At 48.4% G+C, this 20,701-nt stretch overlaps 1 protein-coding gene across 2 annotated transcripts in view; it reads left to right on the forward strand.

Annotated features, from left to right (window-relative positions):
* Positions 1–20,701, forward strand: part of FGF13 (fibroblast growth factor 13) — a 205,319-nt gene that overhangs the window by 116,179 nt on the left and 68,439 nt on the right. The window contains exon 2 of one of the 2 annotated variants that reach the window (XM_066559278.1): positions 271–438. The exons of the other annotated variant lie outside the window; for it this stretch is intronic. Within the exon in view, the coding sequence (XP_066415375.1) occupies positions 271–438 (168 nt within the window). The remainder of the gene's footprint in view (positions 1–270; positions 439–20,701) is intronic. 2 annotated transcript variants of the gene reach the window in all.

The following is a 20,701-nucleotide window of genomic DNA, read 5'->3' on the forward strand; positions in this document are numbered from 1 at the left end:
GCTGCTGCTCAGAGCGGGTGTTGTTCTGCTGGTTATCAAAGCTGCATGAAACGGGATGAAGTGTGGAGGTTTATGAGAAGCATTGTTTATAAAAGTAAACGTATTTTCCCACCATGACTAAGATACTTTACACTGTAAAGTTTGTTTTCCTTCCTGTGAACCTTCCTTGCCCTCTGTCTTTCCCCACCCTGACGTTCTGTAGTTGATTTGCTTCTCAGGGTCGCTTTCCTGGGGCTCTAACCTGAGTTATTTTGTTGTGTGGTGACACAGTTATGGATGACGCTCCCCCTGGCACTCAGGAGTACATTATGTTACGGCAAGATTCCATCCAATCTGCGGAATTAAAGAAAAAAGAGTCCCCTTTTCGTGCTAAGTGTCACGAAATCTTCTGCTGCCCACTGAAGCAAGTGCACCTCAAAGAGAACACAGAGCCGGAAGGTTTGTGCACTTTGGGTCCATGTTCTGTTTGTTGGGTTCCCTCTCCTTGTGTGTCCCGGGTGTGCTGTGTGTGCCAGGCTGTGTGGGGGGAGCCGTGCACTGTCCCTTGCTTGCCTGTCTGATGCCCCACAGGACACTGCAGCCTGAGCCCCCACGGGAGCCCTCTGGGACAGAGGCCACGCTGCTTTCTCTCCAGTAAACTCTGTTTGTTTCAGCTCCCATCATTACACACTGCCCTTTCTTTTGGCTGCCTGAAGCTGCTTGCTCCTCAAAGGCATCGGTTCCCAGGTTCTTTGCAGTAACTCCTGGGGCTGCACTCTGCTCTAAGCCTGGCACTCAGATCAGACTCGGCTTGTCCCCAGCACCTTGCACTCCATAAGGCTTCTGCATAGTGCTAGAGAATGCTCATGGCAGCTGTTCTGGGTGAAGCAGGATGAACTTTGTGTGTAATGCACGCCTGGTTGCATTTTGGGAAATGAAATGCATGCAGAGCAGAAAAAAATAAAGTAGATTGTTTTCCTTTTCAGATGAAGCAAAGGTATGGTCTCTCCTCATGCTGTGTTTACTGATATGAAATTGCCAATGAGGTATATCTTGTTCATCTAGTGTGCATAAGATTAAGCTATTTTAAATTTTATTTTTTAATACTTTCTCTTATTGTTCCATATGTGTTTTTCATTACTGCTTCATATTCCACGTGGTAAGCCTTGTACTTTTTGCATAAGCTCTGGTATCTGCCAAGACAAATAATGCTACTGCTGGTAGAGGTGTTTTAAGATGAAATATTCAGGGCTGGATTTTGCCACAATCGAGTCTACAGGAACAGCAGAGTGAGCAGGTTGGAGTTCTTATCACAAATCATTTGCATTATTCTCTCTGTAATGATGGGCATCAGTTCCTGAGCTGTCACTATTAGCCCAAAATATTTCAGTCGATTGCTTTCTTCTGTTACATTCTCCAAATTTTGCATGAATGTTCTTTGTACCACATCTGGGAGATTTGTGTCTTTTAAAATAAAAGTATTTTATTAAAATATCATTTATCATCTCACCAGAAATATTAGCTCTGATACACATTGTGGTTTAAGGTTTGGGGAGAGGTTTCTTGTTCCAGTGATGATGTGACTGAATGGTAAAGTCGGAGTTTGAAGAAGGCCCAGCTGTCCTCTCAGTCCTGGGCTGCCTTGACAGAAGCTGTGATTCATGACTCAGTCAAGATCAAGGTGACTGCTGTGGCACTCTCCTGGCTTAGCAGGCATCATGGATTCCGTGTCATCTGTCAGGCTTTGTGTTTGTGAGTGAATTCGGAGCCCAGAACTGTTCCTGACAAGCTCGTCTGGGAAGATGATGGCACCTGAGCTGCCACGGGTGCTCAGCACGTGGTGAGCAGGAAGATTCATGGCCAGGAGCATGAAAGAGAGCTGGGCCCCACAGCTGCCATCCCTGACTGGTGCTGTGTGTGAATGCTCCGTGTGCTGGTGTGGAGCTCCAGAGAAGCTCGTGCTTATTCCAGTGCAGCCCACGCTGGGAGCTGGATTGCTGCAGAAGACTGGCTCCTGCCTGGGCTGATCCTTGCAGTGAATAAATCACCAGTTCCCACCCCAGAGCTGCCCAGGAGGAGCAAGGAAAGCAGAGCAGTGCTGGGCCTTTTCTCTGCAGAGTCTCCGGGGGACATGGTTTGGTTCAGTGTTGGGGAATTTGAGACCTGTGGCAAGGGCTGGCCCAGTGCAGGCTCTGGGGGAAGACCTGGGAGCATCAGTGTGGCCGTGGTGTTCCTGGAGGCCCAGAGTTGCTGTTCTTGGCTTCTCCATGAAGCTGCAGTGTCTGGCTCCAGCAGCAGCTGTGTTACCCCTCCTCCATGGCACGCGGTGCTCGTTCATTCCCAGGAAAACAAGGCTTGCATCGTCTATTGCTGTGCCCAAGGATCAGTGTCTGTTCCTTGTGTCCCTCCTCCCCTCCAGGAGTGTGGCATTCCCAGACAGGCACAAGAAGCCATGGCCGCAGTGGCTGAGCTGTGGCCACCTGAGGGGTGGAGTTCAGAGGGGTGGCAGCCTTTGCTGGTTGTGATTTCTGTGTGTTTCTCTGACAGATGTTGTCTCCAGCATGGAGGGAGAACATCTGACCAGGAATCCTTTTAGCCTCTCTTGTAGCTCAGGTTGCCTGGGCTGCATTTATCTTCAGAATCTGTGAATTGCCTGGAAAGTGGTACCAGACCCACCGAAAGACTGATGTGTGCCATCCTCACTGGTTTGCTGGCATGGAGCTTGAAAAATGCTGATAGTGAGTTATCTGAACTGTGCTTTCCGTGCAAACCCTGCCAGTCCATGGAAGTTAATGGAGTGGCTGAAACAAATCCTAGCAGAAATCCCTTCCAGTGTGAGCCCAGCAGTTAACAGCTCAGTTGTGCTGTAAGGATAAAGGAAAAGGAATGTTTAAACTTGTTACTGTGACACAAATTTTCAAGGTACTGCAAAGTGTGACAACTAGGAAGCTGTTAGCAAAGTTCTCCAAGTGAAATGTCATAATGGAAGTTTATGGAAAATTGCAGACTTGGAAGACTCCACATAGAGTACAAAAATGCCTTTTTAATCTGCTGAATAATGGCATGGGAACACAGAGTAAAGGCTGCATGTTTCTAACTGTGCAACTCTCTTGTTTAGATGATGGATTTCTCTGCACCTTTTAACCACTTTCATACAGGGGGAGTGCTTGGGGAGCCTCATTTATCACTTCAGGATTTGGACTCCCTAGGCTGGAAGGATGACACCAGGAAAAAGATTTTCCAGGCTCTTGGTAGGGGTGTTTGGGGAGTTCTGCTGTTTGCTGAGAGACTTAAATGCCACATCCCACTGGTGTCCGAGCCTGGTGGTCCATCAATTCTCATCTCTTGGGCCTGTTTCTAAAAGCAGAAGTGGGAATGAGAAAATGAGATCCGTGTTTCCTAACCTGCCTTGGTTTCCTGTTCTTGTCCCCACACCTGCTTGCCTGCCTGCAGCATCATCTCTGTTCTTTTGGCACATGCCCCAGGTGCACCTCAGGAAGCAGCTCCAGGGCAGTGCTTGGGTACCAGCCTGGAGGACACAGAGAAGGTGCTTGGCCAGTGACTGCAGCCAGTGGTAGGAGTGGGGGGAAGGAGGAGAGGTGGGGATCCCAGCCATGAGAGCTCCCCAGGTGTGGAGGTTCCCCCCTGAGCCCCCTGGCAGCTGGGGATGCTCCAGCCTGGGCTGCAGCTCAGCTGGGGCTGCCCTGGGAAACCTGGGATGGGGCGAGAGCTGAGCTGCTGCTTTGTTCTGCTCCTGCCCAGCTTTGTGCTCTCAAAGTCACACCACAGTTTGCAGTGCAAGCCAGTAAAACAAGCAGAGCTGACACCTTCACCTGGGTGCTGCTCATTGGCCATTGTTACAACTGCATCCACGCAGCAGCAGCAAAATACAGAATGTTTTTGTAGCTTCCCTCAAGCCAGGAATACACTGCTAGCAGGAGAAGGGCCATCTGAAGTACATTTTGCAGCTATTTGTTCTCTTAAATAGTTTAAACATAAGCTGCTGCTGCTATCTGTACAAAACATGGTTACATAAAAAGGAGTCAGCTCCTGGAAAACTAATTTGAGTTGTATTATTACATCCAGGGAAGGGAATAAAATGAGACATGTTTTTTAAAAACAGCCATTGGTTAGTCACAGTCACACAGTCAAGAGTCTTGGACACTCGCCCATAGTTCTGTTTTCATGTGGGATTTTTTTTTGCCTTTTTCTATTTTTTTTTTTTGGTAACATTTAGTCTCCCTCCAGGCATGCATAACCTTTTTACACAGAAAAGCAGACAAGCATGGCAAAATACGTATTGGGGATGGGGAGAGGGCAATCTGGGATAGCAGCTGGTAAGGAGGAAGGCAGCTTTCCTCAACCAACAGGAAATCTGATTAGATAGAAAATGTTAAGGATGCTAATGTGAAACAAGCAGCTCTGTGGCTGCCCTTGACAGTGGCTTGTTCTCTCCATCCCTGGCAGTGGAGTGGGGGGCAGAGGCAGTGCTGGGGTGAGGCACAGGGAGATGTTGCAGCACATGGTGTGGGGGCTGCCCCTTCCCCTGCTCCCTGTGCACTGGCACTTGTGTCAGCAGCAGAAATGGAATACAGAATGTCCCTTGGGTGCTCTGAGCCTCGTGTCACCACTGAGAGCACTGTCACTTGGCACTCTAATTGCATCCTCCTCTTCTAGACCAATCAGCCCTATTAGCCCTGCTCCCTCATTTCATTATGGTGATGCATCTTTCTGCATTTTAGAGGAGAAGAGGAAAGAAGGGTGAGGAGAACTGCATTTGGAATAAGAGAATTGTGAGAGGTTTTTGAACTTTGCATATTGTTCAGAACTAAAAATGACTTTGTGTTCCAGTGAGGAATCAAAAAGATGAGCCAGGAACAGGCATAGTGTCCAGGACATGGAGAGAGGCCCCATGGCAGTGGGACAGCAGTGAGCAGGTTCAGCCCCAGTGAGCAGGTTCAGCATCTGTGCTTGGCTCCCTGAGCCCCAGGTTCCCCCCAGCCCTGTTCTGCTGCTCACACCTGGAGCCCTGTTGTGCTGCTCACACCTGGAGCCCCGTTCTGCTGCTCACACCTGGAGCCCTGTTGTGCTGCTCACACCTGGAGCCCCATTCTGCTGCTCACACCTGGAGCCCTTTTCTGCTGCTCACACCTGGAGCCCCTTCCTGCTGCTCACACCTGGAGCCCTGTTCTGCTGCTCACACCTGGAGCCCCTTCCTGCTGCTCACACCTGGAGCCCCTTCCTACTGCTCACACCTGGAGCCCCATTCTGCTGCTCACACCTGGAGCCCTGTTGTGCTGCTCACACCTGGAGCCCCTTCCTGCTGCTCTCACCTGGAGCCCCTTCCTGCTGCTCCCACCTGGAGCCCTGTTCTGCTGCTCACACCTGGAGCCCCGTTCTGCTGCTCACACCTGGAGCCCCTTCCTGCTGCTCACACCTGGAGCCCCGTTCTGCTGCTCACACCTGGAGCCCCATTCTGCTGCTCACACCTGGAGCCCCTTCCTGCTGCTCTCACCTGGAGCCCCTTCCTGCTGCTCACACCTGGAGCCCTGTTCTGCTGCTCACACCTGGAGCCCCGTTGTGCTGCTCACACCTGGAGCCCCGTTGTGCTGCTCACACCTGGAGCCCCGTTCTGCTGCTCACACCTGGAGCCCTGTTCTGCTGCTCACACCTGGAGCCCCTTCCTGCTGCTCCCACCTGGAGCCCTGTTCTGCTGCTCACACCTGGAGCCCCGTTCTGCTGCTCACACCTGGAGCCCCGTTCTGCTGCTCCATGCAGGGGTGGCCCTGTGCTGCTGCCCTAGCACGTTTCACAGGTGCTGTTCCCGTTCCTCACTGCAGAGAAGGGGAAAGCAGACCTGGTGTCTGCCCTTGCCATTAACCCTTTCCTGCTGTCCCGGAGCTGCCCCTCCCAGGGAGGGCAGGCTGCTGCTGCTGGCTGCTGCTGGGCCCTGCAGCCCTCTGTGCCTTCCTCATTCCCTTTCCCTCAGCAAAACCCCTTTCTTGGTTCTGCTCCTTCCTGCCCCTCTCGGGCGCTGCTGTGGGGAGTGTGGAGCTCCCAGCTCACCTCGTCCCCAGGCTCTGGCACTGGCAGCAAGCAGCTGAGCAGTGCCTAAGCCTTCTCCAGTGCTAAATGAAAGTAAAGCCTTAAACCCTGCCTGTCTGGGTGCACGGGGAGTTGCTGCAGCTGTGGGACCATATCTGCAGTGAAGGATGATCTGAAGGGAGCGACAGAGACCAAAGGGCAGAGGTCTGAGCTGCCACCAGTATAATATAAAAGTATATAGTATGAAAGCACACTGTGCTTTTCCCCCAAGAGAAACCTCTCTGGCTGGAGGGGTGACCTGGCAGCTCCCGCTGCAGGGCTGGGAGGCAGGGGTGATTCCTGCTGCAGGAGCTCAGTCCTGTCCCTGGCTGAGCCCTCCTGCCCTCATCCTCCAAGCCTCTAAGCACGAGATTAACCTTAACCACGAGTGCTCCCAGCAGAGTCCCAGGGGTTGGGAGGTGTTTAATGAGCTTACCTGAACACAGGCTGGGCCTGACTCAGGTTTGGGCTCAGCCAGTGCAAATCCAGAGGAATTCCACCCAAATCCAAGATTTACTCAATACTTACTTGTCTGCGAATGAGATCAGAGCCCCCTCATATGGTTCAGTTTGATTTCTTTTCTTACTCCCTAAGCAGTAATGTGGCCCTGATTGCCACAGTGGTTCATGATTGAACATGCAAGTCATCAGAGGAGTCCTGAGCAGCAGAGAAATGTAATGTTTCCCCTTATAAAGAGGGAGGAGAAGGATCATCATCATCATCATCATCATCATCACTTGGACATCTCAGCAGGAGGAGTAGCAGCAGCACTGCCTGCTGAATCTCCTGAGCTCTAGGTACTGAACTGTTACCTTTGGGAGGATCTGGGGAGATCCCTCTCTGTGTGCACACAACATCTCAGCCCAGGAAAGAGCCTGCAGACCTTGCTCTGTTTGCCAGACTCACAGCTAAGAATCACGTGGCTGGAGGAAATGAAGATGAAATGTCAATAATAAAGGTAGCTAATAATGGAATGGGTTATTGAACTGGGTTTTCTCGGTGGTAGAATTCAAAGGTGCAGCTGTGAGTAGTGCATTGTTAGCCAAATTTGTTCTCTGTTGCATCAAAAGAGTGTAAGTAATGGCATTAGGAGCAGTTGTAGAATTTTTATTTCAAGATAATGATTATTCATTCTCAAACTGGACCTGGCCTTACCCCTGAACAGGTCATGGCAACCCAAAAGAGAAATGCTGTCCCTTACCTTACCTTACCTGTGTACCCTTTGAGAGAAGTCTTTTATCTGTGCCTTTTGCTATTTTGTTCTAATCTCAAAGTAAATATTCACTATGGAGACTGTATCTGGCACTTAGCATAGCTGAAGTAGGACATTTAGACCAAATGAGTCACCCTGATATTCTTTTCTCATCTCGTCTTTAAAGGACTCTGAGATCTTCAAAGTGTTCCTTGTATGGAGAAAGGCCTTTGTCTGGCTACTTTTGCATCCCATGACTCTCCTGAGAAAGCATCAGACTTGGTTCTTCAGCCTGTCCTCATTTGAAATCAGGAGATGTAGTTCTTTATTAAAAATGAAGGTTTTCCTTTGTCCCTTGCTCAGCTGCACAGCCCATCCGAGTTACTGCACAGACCTCAGCAGTGGCAATGTGTCACCAACCACCCAAGCTCAGAGAGCCTTTGGCTGGGGACCATGCAGGTGCTCCGTGCTGTCCTGGGCGAGGCTGGCTCTGTAAGGCAGAGCAGTTTGACTGCTCCGTCCTCTGAAAAAGGCTTTAACAGCACAAACCACCTTGGTGCTGACTGTCACCGTTCTCTGAAGAGAACTCTCTGTTCTGTTTCCTCTGAACAGTCCCAGAGTTTTCATTTTTACAACAGGTGACATCAAATTAACACTTAATTGCAGGAGTTGTTAAAAATGCAGAGTGAATTTCAGTTGTGCACCTTTGCTTAATTGGTGCCTGCCCCTGTTTCTGTTCCTCTACAGCTTCAGCTTGGTAGAGTCAGTAATTAACCACCAAGTTTTGCTTTCTAGTTGCTCTTCTCTCTGGTAAGTGCAATCATTTTCTTGTTTCACACAAGTGGCAAAACTGCCCTCAAGTACTGCTAGTGTTTCTCAGATGTTGTTAGTAGAAAGTGTTTAGGCTTCACATAAGATTCTCCTTTCTGACCATGAACTGTCAGCATTAATCCAGTGCAGTCCATGGGGCTGGCCTTTTTGTGATAAACTTAGATTAAATATACTGTAAAACCAGTAGTAAGCAAAAATTGAAATGGGACTTGAGCTGCCAAAGGCAAGTAGGAGGTTTCTTTAATCACTTGGATATTAAATTAGATAAATGTAAAAATAGTGAGAAATTTTGCTGATCTTTGTACTAATAACAAAGGAGCACGTTTAGGAAATTGCTGTTCTAACTGAAAAGAACTGGATGTAGTGCATTTCATGGTATGTGCAGTGAAATACCAGCCAGCAGGACACAGTCTGATCATCAGGAGGGAAGATGAGTGGAACAGAGTGACAGAAATGGCAGGAGAACAGGTTTGAAGAGCACCAAGGAGGAGAGGGCAGCCTGTGGGCTCTAAAGCACCGAGAAGGAGAGGTTCAGGTGGGAGCAGGTGAGTCTGGTGCTGGCGAGGAAGGTGCTGGTGTGGACAGGTGAGCATCTGCCTTTGCATGCACTTGGTGGCTGCAGGTGAGATCCAGGGCTGAAGCAGGGAGGTCCCTGAGCTGCAGTGCTCAGGAGGATTCTGTGTTAGAGAGGAGTTGAAGCCTGGATGGACCCTCCCAGTGGGAGAAGGTTCCTGAGGACAGGAGATGTGCAGAGAAAAGCAGGCAGGTGGCTCAGCTGGACTTGAGGAGCATCTCCTTCATTCAGGAGGGTGGGGTGTTCCTGGGGGAGGTTCTGCCTCACCCTGAGAGGGTCAGAGCCCTGAACTGAGCACCAGCTGCTGCTCCAGCCCCACGTTCACAGCCCTGCACATAACATTTCACACATGACTTTATTTAATGCTCCAAACAGGGCATTCCAGCACACAATTAGATTTTCATATCCTTATGTATATTTAATGAAGTACATTGACTTCTGTAGAGTGCTGCCAATTGATGTTTGATCAGGTGTATTTATGGCAGACTCTTTAATTTGCACATGCAAATGGAAACATGAGTGCAATCCAGAGACTGAGGAAAATCGCAGGCAGCACTGTGACTGTTTGTTATTGATGTCATCTCTCCTGCAGCAGAATTTGTACTGTCTCAACAGAATTGAAAAGGTGCCTTTTAAAAGCAAATGTCTCCAAAGGACATAGTAAAAAACCCAAACCCAATGCTCCTGCCAGGTTTTTTAGTGGTGTGGTTTGGATTTGGGTTTTTTGGTAGTTTCATTGCCAGCCTTTAAAGTCAGCTCGTTTCCAGCAGGATGATGTTGAGATGGACACGTGCCAGCATTTTCCTTTGTAAGTCCTTGGGCAGGTTTTCTTTATTGGAATGCTGAGCTGCGTGCACTGAGGGGCTGGGCTCAGTTTGCCCTCTGGGTTCTGACACAGCCCCAGAGGTTCCATCACATCCCTTTGAAAGGCACCGGTGCCTTCAGCTGCTGCTCTATATTTATCTCTGCTCTCCTACAGGAGCTGGTTGTTACTCAGGTGCCAAACTCTGCCCCTTCATTCCCTCTTTTATTTCTGGCAGTCTCTCGGTGTAGCCTCTGTTTCACCAGCCATTCTCCCTCCCTCTGGGTCGGTGTCTGAGCTCAGGCTCTTGTTGCTCTGAAGTCCATTTCTGTTTAGCTCTGGAGAAAACATTCTGGCTGGGAGGCAGGGCCAGCAAGAGGGAGGAAAGCCCAGTAAAATTCTGGCACCTTTCCAGTCTCCTGGAGCTGATGAGCACTTACTGTAAAGGGCACAAATCCTTGGATTTTTATTTTTTAAAATAATATATAATTCAAAGTTTATAGGGAAAAACATGCAAACCTAAACTCACACATCAGATTTCTCAAGAGACTTGTAGGGCTGCAGGTTCATTAGAAAGGAAACTTGTTAAAAGATTAAGTTGTAATACTTTGATTTAGGATGGGACTCCAGGGAAGGATCAAAATAGAACACTTCTTGCAGTTGATTTGCAGAGCAAATTCACAAGTAGTTTTGGGCTTATTTATGGTCTTTAAAAGTCTAGTGGCAGCAGTGTTAAGAATCTGGGAGAATGGATATCTGATTTCCCCATCTTGTAGTAATGAGACTTGTTATCTTTTGTATGATGTCCCTTGCTCACATTGGCATTGCCCTGTTGGAAGTGGAGGACTCCATCTGTGCTATTTTTAAAAGCTACTTATTATGTTAATAGTTGATGCAGAATTTTACTCTTTTCATTGTCCTCAACCCATAATGTATTTTTCTTTGGACTAAAAATGATTTCTCCGGGACAAAAATTTGGTTTCTCTAAAGAAAATCTTCCAACTGAAGAGCAAAATCATGAGAACCAGTGAAATCCCTTTATTTCTTTCAGTGGTAACCAAGAGTGACATCACAGGTGAAAGGAGAGGATGGCCACATGTTTCTGTGTGCATGTCCAGTCAGGCAGCTCGAGTTCTGTGGCACATAAACAGACTCAGGACATTGTCTGAAGTCTCTTCTGTCCCAGAAATTCAAAAGTCACTGGAATTCCTGTGGTTTGGAGTAATTTCCTCCTTGGCTGCTGAGTTTGTGGACTGGAAGTTGAAAGATTAATGAGCATAAAGGAACAGTAGAAAATGTCATGGCCACAGCAGAAGGAGCCTGTGCTTGCTGATCTCCCTGGCAGTTTCAGCTTTACTGATCTGCACTTTGCTGGGTGAGCTGCCCTGCAGCAGTGACTGCTCTTGTCCCAGCACAGGGATTTCCACTTCAGGATGTGATTCCCCTGAGGGAGGACATTGTTCTTGCTTGTGGTGGGTCATCCATACATGTTGATGGTTGGAAGGAGCCTTGCTGGGACTTCAGTTACTCTTTTTAGAATGTTACATCCCCTTTTAGTTCCGTCTGCTCTTCAGCTCCTTGCCCTGCCCAGAACATCCTGGCCCAGCCTGGGCCTGAGGGTGCTGTCCAAGGGCTGGGGAGTTCAGTGTCTCACCCAAATACATCTCCTGGGAATTCATTCCATCTTCAAGAGGCACCCTGGTCTTGGTGGTCTGCTTTCCTCTCAAAACACAAAATTTCTCTGAAAAAATGGTTGTTGCAGTCATCTTCACTCACCTTACAATTTCCTTTGTTGTATCCACATTTTAACTGGATTTTCTAGGCAGGGTGGGTTTTGGTATTTTTGAACAAAAGCAGATTTTCCTCGAAGGGCACACAGAACAGCAGTGTGTTAATGGAATATTGATTGATGTGAATTTTACAGGAAGGAAGTTCCTGAACTGTATTTGCTACAGCTGTAGAGCATCTGTCCAAGGCAGGGTGTGCAGAGCCTTTTGTGCGAAGGGGAGCAGGAGCATCTCTGACACCCCCACCCCTGGAAGGAGTGCAGCCCTGGCACTGCCCTTGGGGAGTGAACACCTTGTGTGCTTTGAGCTTCACCCCAAAAAGCATCTGGGGCCCAGCAGAGATTCCCAGTTCATTAATTATTTCCAGTTAATTGATGGACCCAAGGTCAGTGGATTTCAATCCCGTTTGTTTGTCTCAGAGTTCTGCTGGCAGAGGAGATGCCAGGGAGATGTGGGGTGGCAGCGAGAGCCCTCCTGTGCTCAGGTGTGGACAGACAGACCTGCCCTTCAGTCCAGGCTGAAGTGCTTTTGATAACTAAGACACAATAAACTGAGGCTGTTCTGTTCTGGAACAAGGCCATGCTAGAATTAAATTTCAAGTATGTCTCTTTTTTTATTTCTCCTCTTCTCCATTTTATGAGTGGGTAAATACAGTGGAGGGGTTGGCAGTCAGCAGTATGAAATTATTCCTCTGAGAATGTTCCTGTAAGTTCTGGAGTCGGAGAGCAGAAGCACCATCAGACCTTCCCCTCATGTCTCCTCAAACCTGGCTCTTGTCTAACCTATAACCTGAGAACTGTGCTCTCTCCAGGGTCATAACTGTGCTCTCTATGATTGTGGCCCACCAGGCAGTAAGGGAATTGCCTGGTTAATCCATTTTTAAAAAGCAATAGGAAATTCTTTTATCAGGTCTCCTAAAACAGCTGCATATGCTGTGATTGATCTGATCATGTAAAATATTGGTCACTGAGAACCTTTAGTTATAAGGAGACAATACAAGTTAGAGAAATGTGCACTAAATGCATTAAATTAGTGTTTAAAATGGCTGATTACAGAGAGGCACTTCAAAAGGAAGGGAAAAGAGAAATATGGAAACATGCGAGTTTGGCTGGCAGGAGAAATATTGCTTGAACTGCTTTAGATTATTCAGATTGCAATGCAGTGGCTTTTTGTCACAAAAAAGTCTTGATTAATAGTATGGAAAAGTAGGTTTTAGTTTTACAAATGGTACTGAATTGAGAGTCAAGCAGATAATGAGAAACAATTTAATCTGATACATGAGGGGGATTAATTTTGAGTACCTGGGTTGTAACAGGGCAGCAGAGCTCAGTGCAGATAAATGGAAGATAATGAGCTTACAAGTAAGGAACTCCATAGTCAGGGAGTGCTCAGAGGCTGCAGCAGGTTGAGGCAGGGGAGAGAAACCAGAAGTTACTGGAGAAAAATGGCATGTTCAGCAGGACAAGGGGAAATGGGTAATGGGGCTGCTGCTAAAGGGAGAGCAGCAGGGACAGGAGGGAAATGGGTAATGGGGCTGCTGCTAAAGGGAGAGCAGCAAGGACAGGAGGGAAATGGGTAATGGGGCTGCTGCTAAAGGGAGAGCAGCAAGGACAAGGGGAAATGGGTAATGGGGCTGCTGCTAAAGGAAGAGCAGCAAGGACAAGGGGAAATGGGTAATGGGGCTGCTAAAGGGAGAGCAGCAAGGACAGGAGGGAAATGGGTAATGGGGCTGCTGCTGAGGGGAGAGCAGCAAGGACAGGAGGGAAATGGGTAATGGGGCTGCTGAGGGGAGAGCAGCAAGGACAAGGGGAAATGGGTAATGGGGCTGCTGCTGAGGGGAGAGCAGCAAGGACAAGGGGAAATGGGTTATGAAAGGGAGAGCAGCAAGGACAAGGGGAAATGGGTAACGGGGCTGCTGCTAAAGGGGGAGCAGAGGGCTCTGAGCCCCGTGCTCAGGGCTCACCCACGGGCTGGGGATGGGGAGGCAAAGTGCAGGCTCCAGGGGGAAATGCACCTCTCAGGACAGAAATGGCCCTTGAGGCTCAGGAATCTCTAAAGAAACCCAAAATCCACTATTGCAGAGAAGCAGGGGTTGGTGGCTTTGGAGCCCACTGGCACAAGAGAAGCAGACTTTTGTCCCACTGGTACCAGGTGGAAGTTTTAGTTGTGGTGTAACTGAGAGCAGAGCTGAGGAAGCTGCCAGAGCATCTCCAGAGAGGTCCCTGGGCAGCTGTCAGGGGAAGCCCAGGTTTTGGAGCAGGGCTCTCCTGGGGGGGCTGGAGCTGGCCCTGCTCTGCCAGAGTCACTGTCCATGGCAGTGGCAGCAGCAGGGTGAGCTCAGCACAGCCGTGAAGGGCAGGTGAGGCAGTGGCACTGGGCGCTTTGGCAGCTCTCGGGCTGGGCACAGCACTCTCACTGCGTCCTGTGACTCTCAAAGCACACATCACTTTGGATACATGAATGCCCAAGCAGGTTTGCTTAGACCCTCTTTTTCTGCTAATCATATTTTTATGCCTTCAGAATTCAAAAGCAAACTTTATTTTTCTAAGGCCTTGTGCATGTCTGATGGGAGTCCTGACATGAAAGCTTTCTGCATGCACAGGTGCCTTGGGAATCCGGGCAGAGCAGGAGCCCTGCTGCTGCCAGGGCACTTTTCAATTATTCATGATTGTATCATGATCTGCTCCAGCAGAGTAACCCAGGGTGAGTCCAACACGGCCCTGCGATTACTGAACCTTGTCCTGCCTTTTGCCTCTTGAATCTGTGGAGGCGTTTGGAGAGAGGAACTTGGGCTGCCAGGTTTGGTTAGCTGTGTTAAGAACAAACCAGGTTTGGTTAGCTGTGTTAAGAACAAACCAGGTTTGATTAGTTGTGTTGAGAACAAACCAGGTTTGATTAGTTGTGTTGAGAACAAACCAGGTTTGGTTAGCTGTGTTAAGAACAAACCAGGTTTGGTTAGCTGTGTTAAAGAGCAAACCAGGTTTGGTTAGCTGTGTTAAGAACAAACCAGGTTTGGTTAGCTGTGTTAAAGAGCAAACCAGGTTTGGTTAGCTGTGTTAAAGAACAAACCAGGTTTGGTTAGCTGTGTTAAAGAGCAAACCAGGTTTGGTTAGTTGTGTTGAGAACAAACCAGGTTTGGTTAGCTGTGTTAAAGAACAAACCAGGTTTGGTGAGTTGTTAAGAACAAACCAGGTTTGGTTAGCTGTGTTAAAGAGCAAACCAGGTTTGGTTCGCTGTGTTAAAGAGCAAACCAGGCTTGGTTAGCTGTGTTAAAGAGCAAACCAGGTTTGGTGAGTTGTTAAGAACAAACCAGGTTTGGTTAGCTGTGTTAAAGAGCAAACCAGGTTTGGTTAGTTGTGTTGAGAACAAACCAGGTTTGGTGAGTTGTTAAGAACAAACCAGGTTTGGTTAGTTGTGTTAAGAACAAACCAGGTTTGGTTAGTTGTGTTGAGAACAAACCAGGTTTGGTGAGTTGTTAAGAACAAACCAGGTTTGGTTAGTTGTGTTGAGAACAAACCAGGTTTGGTGAGTTGTTAAGAACAAACCAGGTTTGGTTAGCTGTGTTAAAGAGCAAACCAGGTTTGGTTCGCTGTGTTAAGAACAAACCAGGTTTGGTTAGCTGTATTAAAGAGCAAACCAGGTTTGGTTAGCTGTGTTAAGAACAAACCAGGTTTGGTTAGCTGTGTTAAAGAGCAAACCAGGTTTGGTTAGTTGTGTTGAGAACAAACCAGGTTTGGTTAGCTGTGTTAAAGAGCAAACCAGGTTTGGTTAGCTGTGTTAAGAACAAACCTGCCCTGGCTGCAGGCTCTGCCCTGCCCTGCCTCAGCAGCATTCCCACTCCAGCTCTCCCTTGGCCCTGCATGGAGGCATTTTCTAATGCTGCATTATGCAGAGTCAGGAAAATTATTATTACCCAAGGCAGTTTTATATAAATTACAAATTTCTTTTACAGTTATCGCTTTAAATTAGGACAAAACGCTCTGTGATTCATGAGTAGATCCAAGGCTTCAGCCAAAGCAGCAGAAATGTGGGCAGGGAAGGAGCTGGTTTGATTCTGCTCAGTGCTTTGCACCTTCATGCAGCTCTATGGGATGGCTGAGAGATGTCAGTGGAAACAGGTTTTCCCAAAGCCTAGGTTTTCCCAAAGAAAACAGGTGTTCCCAAAGCACAGGTAGACTCTTCTCCAGAGTCTGATGTGGCCAAGGGAGCACAGAGCGTTGGAGCAGACTTGTCAAGGGTGGTTTTCCAGGGTGGAGCCTTGGTGCCGTTGTTCCTCTGGCTCAACAGGCTGGGAACAGTTCCACTCACCCAGCCCCAGTTCACATTCGCTGCTCTGGAGCATCCATCTCCCTGCTCCTCCTGGACCCTGCTGCCCTTCAGGCCCATGACAAAGCTTCAAATGAAGCCTCACCTTTTTTCATTGACTAGCTTTTAAAAGCAATTTTATTTTAAAATTAATATAATCAAAAAGAGAGTTTAAATAACTGAATATTCAGCTAAAGTCTCCTTCAACAGATTTGAGTGCAAGACTGAAAATGAACTGTTATCTTTTCAGCTATACTTACAGAATGCAGATTTGAATTGCAAAAAAGGCATTAAAATAGCTTGTGCAATTTAGAACAGACTGAGTCAAACTGACAAAGCAGAAAATAACACGAACTAGAGATGCACTTGTATGCTATATCATGTTAATGATTCTGTTTTCTAAACCAGAAACAGCTCAATAATATATGTTGTTTCCAAACAAATGTATGTTTTATTAAAATAAATTAAAATAGATAAAAATACAGCACTGTGGGATGGGAAGGAAAACAATTATTCAGGAAGATTAGGCTTGCTATACATCAGAGGTTTTTGGCATGACCCGCTGTGAATTTGTGTACTGTTTGTAAAGGTTTTATCTGCAGATTTTACATCTGCCCTCAGTCCTTTGGTATGCCAGAGCACGAGCTTTGTGTGGCAGAGATACAGCACAGGAGGAAGTGTCCCAGTGTTGTACAGTGGTACTTGCTTAAAATCCACTCTGGAGATCCCTGATCTGACCTTGGAGGTGCAGGAGCACAACAGCAGCAAAGGGGAAGATCTGGGGATTTGCCGTGTGCTGGGTGTAAGAGCCAGAGGTTTGTGTTTGGGATGGATGTGCTGGGTGCTGTGGGTGACTGCAGCAGCAGGGAGAGCCCTGCTGGGCTCCAGGTGATGTGTGGGTCTGTGAGGGGCTCTGTGCAGCAGCCGGGGGGCTCTGGCTGCATTCCTGGGGCAGTGCCTGCCTTTGGTGCTCCTGGCCCCTGCTCGGGGTCCCTCTGCCTCTTGGCCCAGGGAAGGCTTGCCTTGGCACTGATCTCCACGTGCTGGGGGCACACAGGATGCTGCCTGCCTCTGTGATGTGATCGTTCCTTACATCTGCCTTTTGCTGGGCATGATCCGCCTGGGAGTGCTGCATGCCCAGAGAGCCCCCTCTGGCTAATCTGTCAGCTTCCCTTGACAGCTGTTAAACAAGGATTTATCAACATGACTCAAAGCTACCTTTCTGGCACTTTTAATATGTAGAATTTTCAATAAGGAAACTCTCTAGCTACTTGCTGATGCAGACCATGCAGCAAAGCCAAGCCAGATGTCCTGAGGAGGGTTTTGATTCAGCATCTCCCGTAGGAGCAGAGCTGGGTCTCGGCTGAGCTGAGGAGTCCATGCTGACATGGGTCATGCTTTGGGGCCAGGATCCTTCCTGCCTGCAGCAGCGCTGCTGCCCTGGCTCTGGGGGGCAGAGGGCTTCATCTGGGGGCTGCCTGAGCTTCTGCCACGGTGCTCCTGGTGCTGGCAAATGAATGGGTCTGAGATCAAAAATGGTGATGGAGTTGCTAATTCAGTTCCTCTCAGACTCCAACTCTGGCACTGTATTTTAAGACTGTTCAGTCTGAGGCTGGGTGGTGGTTTTCTAAACTTTTATGCAGAGTTCATTTTTTTCTGTAAACACACAGTTAAATATAGTGGATTTGAGCTGGGTCTTCTAGAAACTGAAGTTCACGTGGGGATAGCTGGAGATGTACTTGGGCTTCTGCTATCTGTGTCTCCATGGAAGTGCCAGTGATCAAAATATCTAGTTGTAGATTAATTGCAGCTAGCTTTTGGCAGGGATTCACATTCAGATGGTTTAGTATTTAAACCACTCTCATAGTATCAGATAGAGTTGGCAGAGAAAAGAAGAGGAGGTATCTAGTGAAAAATGCATATACTCTTCTTTTTAGTGTTTAGGGTAAGTGGGCTTCCATTTTGACTTTATTTTCCTGTTCTTTTCCTGTTATTCTTGATAGAAATAAACTTTGCAGAAAATTCCCTGATACATGGCTGTTGATACTATACTTGTTGTCCTCTGCAGGTGGAAAAAGGTTGTGCTTGAAAATTCAAGTCCTGGTTGTTTTGAATATGGTTCTGGTGCTGAGGTGCAGGGCAGGTCAGAGCTGAGGAACAGCTCAGACCTGTTGAGTGTTCAGTGTTTGAAATAAGGAATATATCAGTACTTCTGCTGTTAGCAGCCAGCTAAGAGCCATCACAGCAAGTGCAGGTGGTAATGTTACCTTTAGGTAATATTCAAGTTCTTACATGTCTCTAAGCTGTTGTTTGGCTGAATTACCCCACCATTACCAGGTTTGTGGACAGAGACATCCCCTTTGCTGTGCTGGAGTTAAATCTGTGACCTCTGGTAAGTGCTGTGAGAAGAAAAGCTGAACTAAGAAAGTAACAGTAAATATATGTCATAAATTGTTGCATAAATGTTATTGAAGCAGAGGAATTTTTAGGTAAAAGGATGGTATCTAATTTATTTAAATTCAAAGGAAACAATTCACTGCATTGCTCCTTATTTTCTAGGAACCTTGGATCTATCAGCAAATGGGAGCTTGTTGCTGCACCATGACTCCTTTGTAAACTCAGCTCTGAGTTGTTCCCTTGGCTGTCATGGGCATGGTGATGGAGATGGAGTTACTCTGGCTGTAAACCTCCATCTGTTATGTCACAGGCAGTTACTGTGGGCAGGTCAGGCCTGCAGATACGAACCATGGCTAAAAAGAGGCAGGATACAGGGAAACTCAGCAAAACTACAAACCAGCCCCTTCCTCCTTCAGCTGAGAGCAGATATGCATTTCTTCCAGTGCAGCGAATTCATTTATTGAGAGACTCCAGCAGGCAAAGGCAGAGCAGTGCAGAATGATCCAGGGCTTTGTCTCTTGTTATTTGTGTTTCCATCCACAATTGAAATCAGGTTACTGATGGCAGAAACAGTAATTTGTCAGTTTAATGCTAATTACCTGCTCGGAGCAGGATGTCTGCCTCCATCCCTTGGCAGATTCAGTTTGTGGACCTGATTGTGGCTCCTGGATGTTACCATATTACAAATATTGAAGTGTTTGATGATGAAGATGATCATTTCATCCCTTCCAAGCCGTAATGTGCAATTTGAAAACAAATGCCTTCTTTTAGCTGGGTGCCTAGAAGCTGGTGACAGCTGTGGGAGTATTTATTTTGTAAAACTTCCAGTGCTTCCCTTCCATGCCACCACTTGCTGAGTGAAACGAGCAGGTGACACTGGGGATGATGAAGCAGTTCTCTCCTCTGGCTCATCTCTGGGCTACAGGGTCCCACTGTTAACAGTCTCTGTTTGCTGGTGCCTTGTCCTGTGTGTGCAGAGTGGCACAGGTGGGTGCCCCCACCTTTCTCAGCTGTGCCAGGTGGGTGTTTGGCCCTCCCTGCAGGCTGGCGGTGCCAGGGCTGGGGGAGCAGCAGTGCTGGGCTCAGGAGAGTGTTCCCTGCCCTCTGGGGCACTGGGTGTCCCTGCTGCCCCTGCTCCTGCTGCCCCTGCCCCTTGGACTCAGGGCTTGCTGTCCTTCCCTCCAGGCACAACCTGCTCTCGCTGCCAGGGGGTCCTTGCACATCAGTCTGAAACCCTGGGCTTTGCTGGGGTACCCGAAGTTTTCCTGAGGGAAGGATCTCTGCTTGGGGCTGGTGGCTGTGCTGCAGTGGGGCTGAGCAGATCCAGAGCCCCACACAAACTCAGCCTGGCTGTTCAGGTGTGTCCTCCTCACACCTGGGCACCCCTCTCGTCTCCTGACATTTCAGTTCTCTTGGTCACATCTAAAAACCATAGATCTGCTGAGATAAAGAGTTGCTTTAGGAAATGGCTACTAATTGTTACAGTCATCTGTCTGATTTTGCCAAGTCTGTTTAAAAAACCACATTAAATGTCACACATCCCACAGATACAGGCTTGTTAGCTGCAGAGCACAGCAGAAATCTGTTCCCTTGTCACAGTGCACTGGCTCCAGTGTTTCTGTCCTACAGTGGAGCTGTAAAATTGCTGATGACTAAAGAGTGAATCTTTTAATTGCACTTGGCTATTTAAGCATTACAGATCTTAGCAGCCCTCACTGAATTCTCTGGGTGTTTTTCTCATTTTATCCACCCAGTGTAATTAGCATTATTACTGTAAGACGTTCATCCTAGTCCTGCTTTTTGAAAAATGGATGCTGGTGTCAGTTGGGTGTTTTATCTGGTGGTTAGTCAGTGGCTTGCACAGTAATAACCCCTGTGGGAAGGTTGTGTTTATCACGTTTCCTGGAGGTTTAATTGCAGCCAGGGATAAAAACAAACACTGGTGCTTCATAGATTGATTGCCAGAACACAGCAAAACACGGAGTGGAGCATAAAAAAGACAGATGTTTTATCCTGTCCCTCAAAGTACCTTGGATAGCTGTGGCCTGGTTGTGAAAATCTCATCTCAGAGCGGCACGGGTGGGAAAGCAGAGGTGGTGTCCCCTTGGGGCAGCGCTGGCACATGGATCACCCTGCACAGGCTGCAGAGTCCCCCCAGCCGGGGGGCTGGAGGGGTCCTGCATGGCTGGGTGGGCCTGTCCCTGTCCCCGAGGGTGTCCCTGTCCCTCTGGGTGTCCCTGTGGGTGTCTCTGTCCCTGTCAGTGTCCCTTTCCCTGTGGCTGTCCCTGTGTGTGTGTCCCTGTCCCCGAGGGTGTCCCTGTCAGTGTCCCTGTCCCTCTGTGTGTCCCTGTGTGTGTCCGTGTCCCCATGGATGTCCCTGTCCCCATGGATGTCCCTGTCCCTGTCAGTGTCCCTGTCCCCATGGGTGTCCCTGTCAGTGTCCCTGTCCCCATGGATGTCCCTGTCCCCATGGATGTCCCTGTCCCTGTCAGTGTCCCTGTCCCCATGGATGTCCCTGTCCCTGTGGGTGTCCCTGTCCCCATGGATGTCCCTGTCAGTGTCCCTGTCCCCATGGATGTCCCTGTCCCCATGGATGTCCCTGTCCCTGTGGGTGTCCCTGTCCCGTGGGCTGCAGCTCTCACAGCCTCACATGGCCACCATGGACAATCCAGAGTGAACCAGCCCTTCCTCCTCTATCCCAAGATTTCTTCCTCTGCGGAGTTAAACAAAGCCTGGCTTTCCTGTAGGCA

This window comes from Molothrus aeneus, chromosome 14 (genome assembly GCF_037042795.1).
Source record: "Molothrus aeneus isolate 106 chromosome 14, BPBGC_Maene_1.0, whole genome shotgun sequence".
NCBI classification, from domain to species: Eukaryota; Metazoa; Chordata; class Aves; order Passeriformes; family Icteridae; genus Molothrus; species Molothrus aeneus.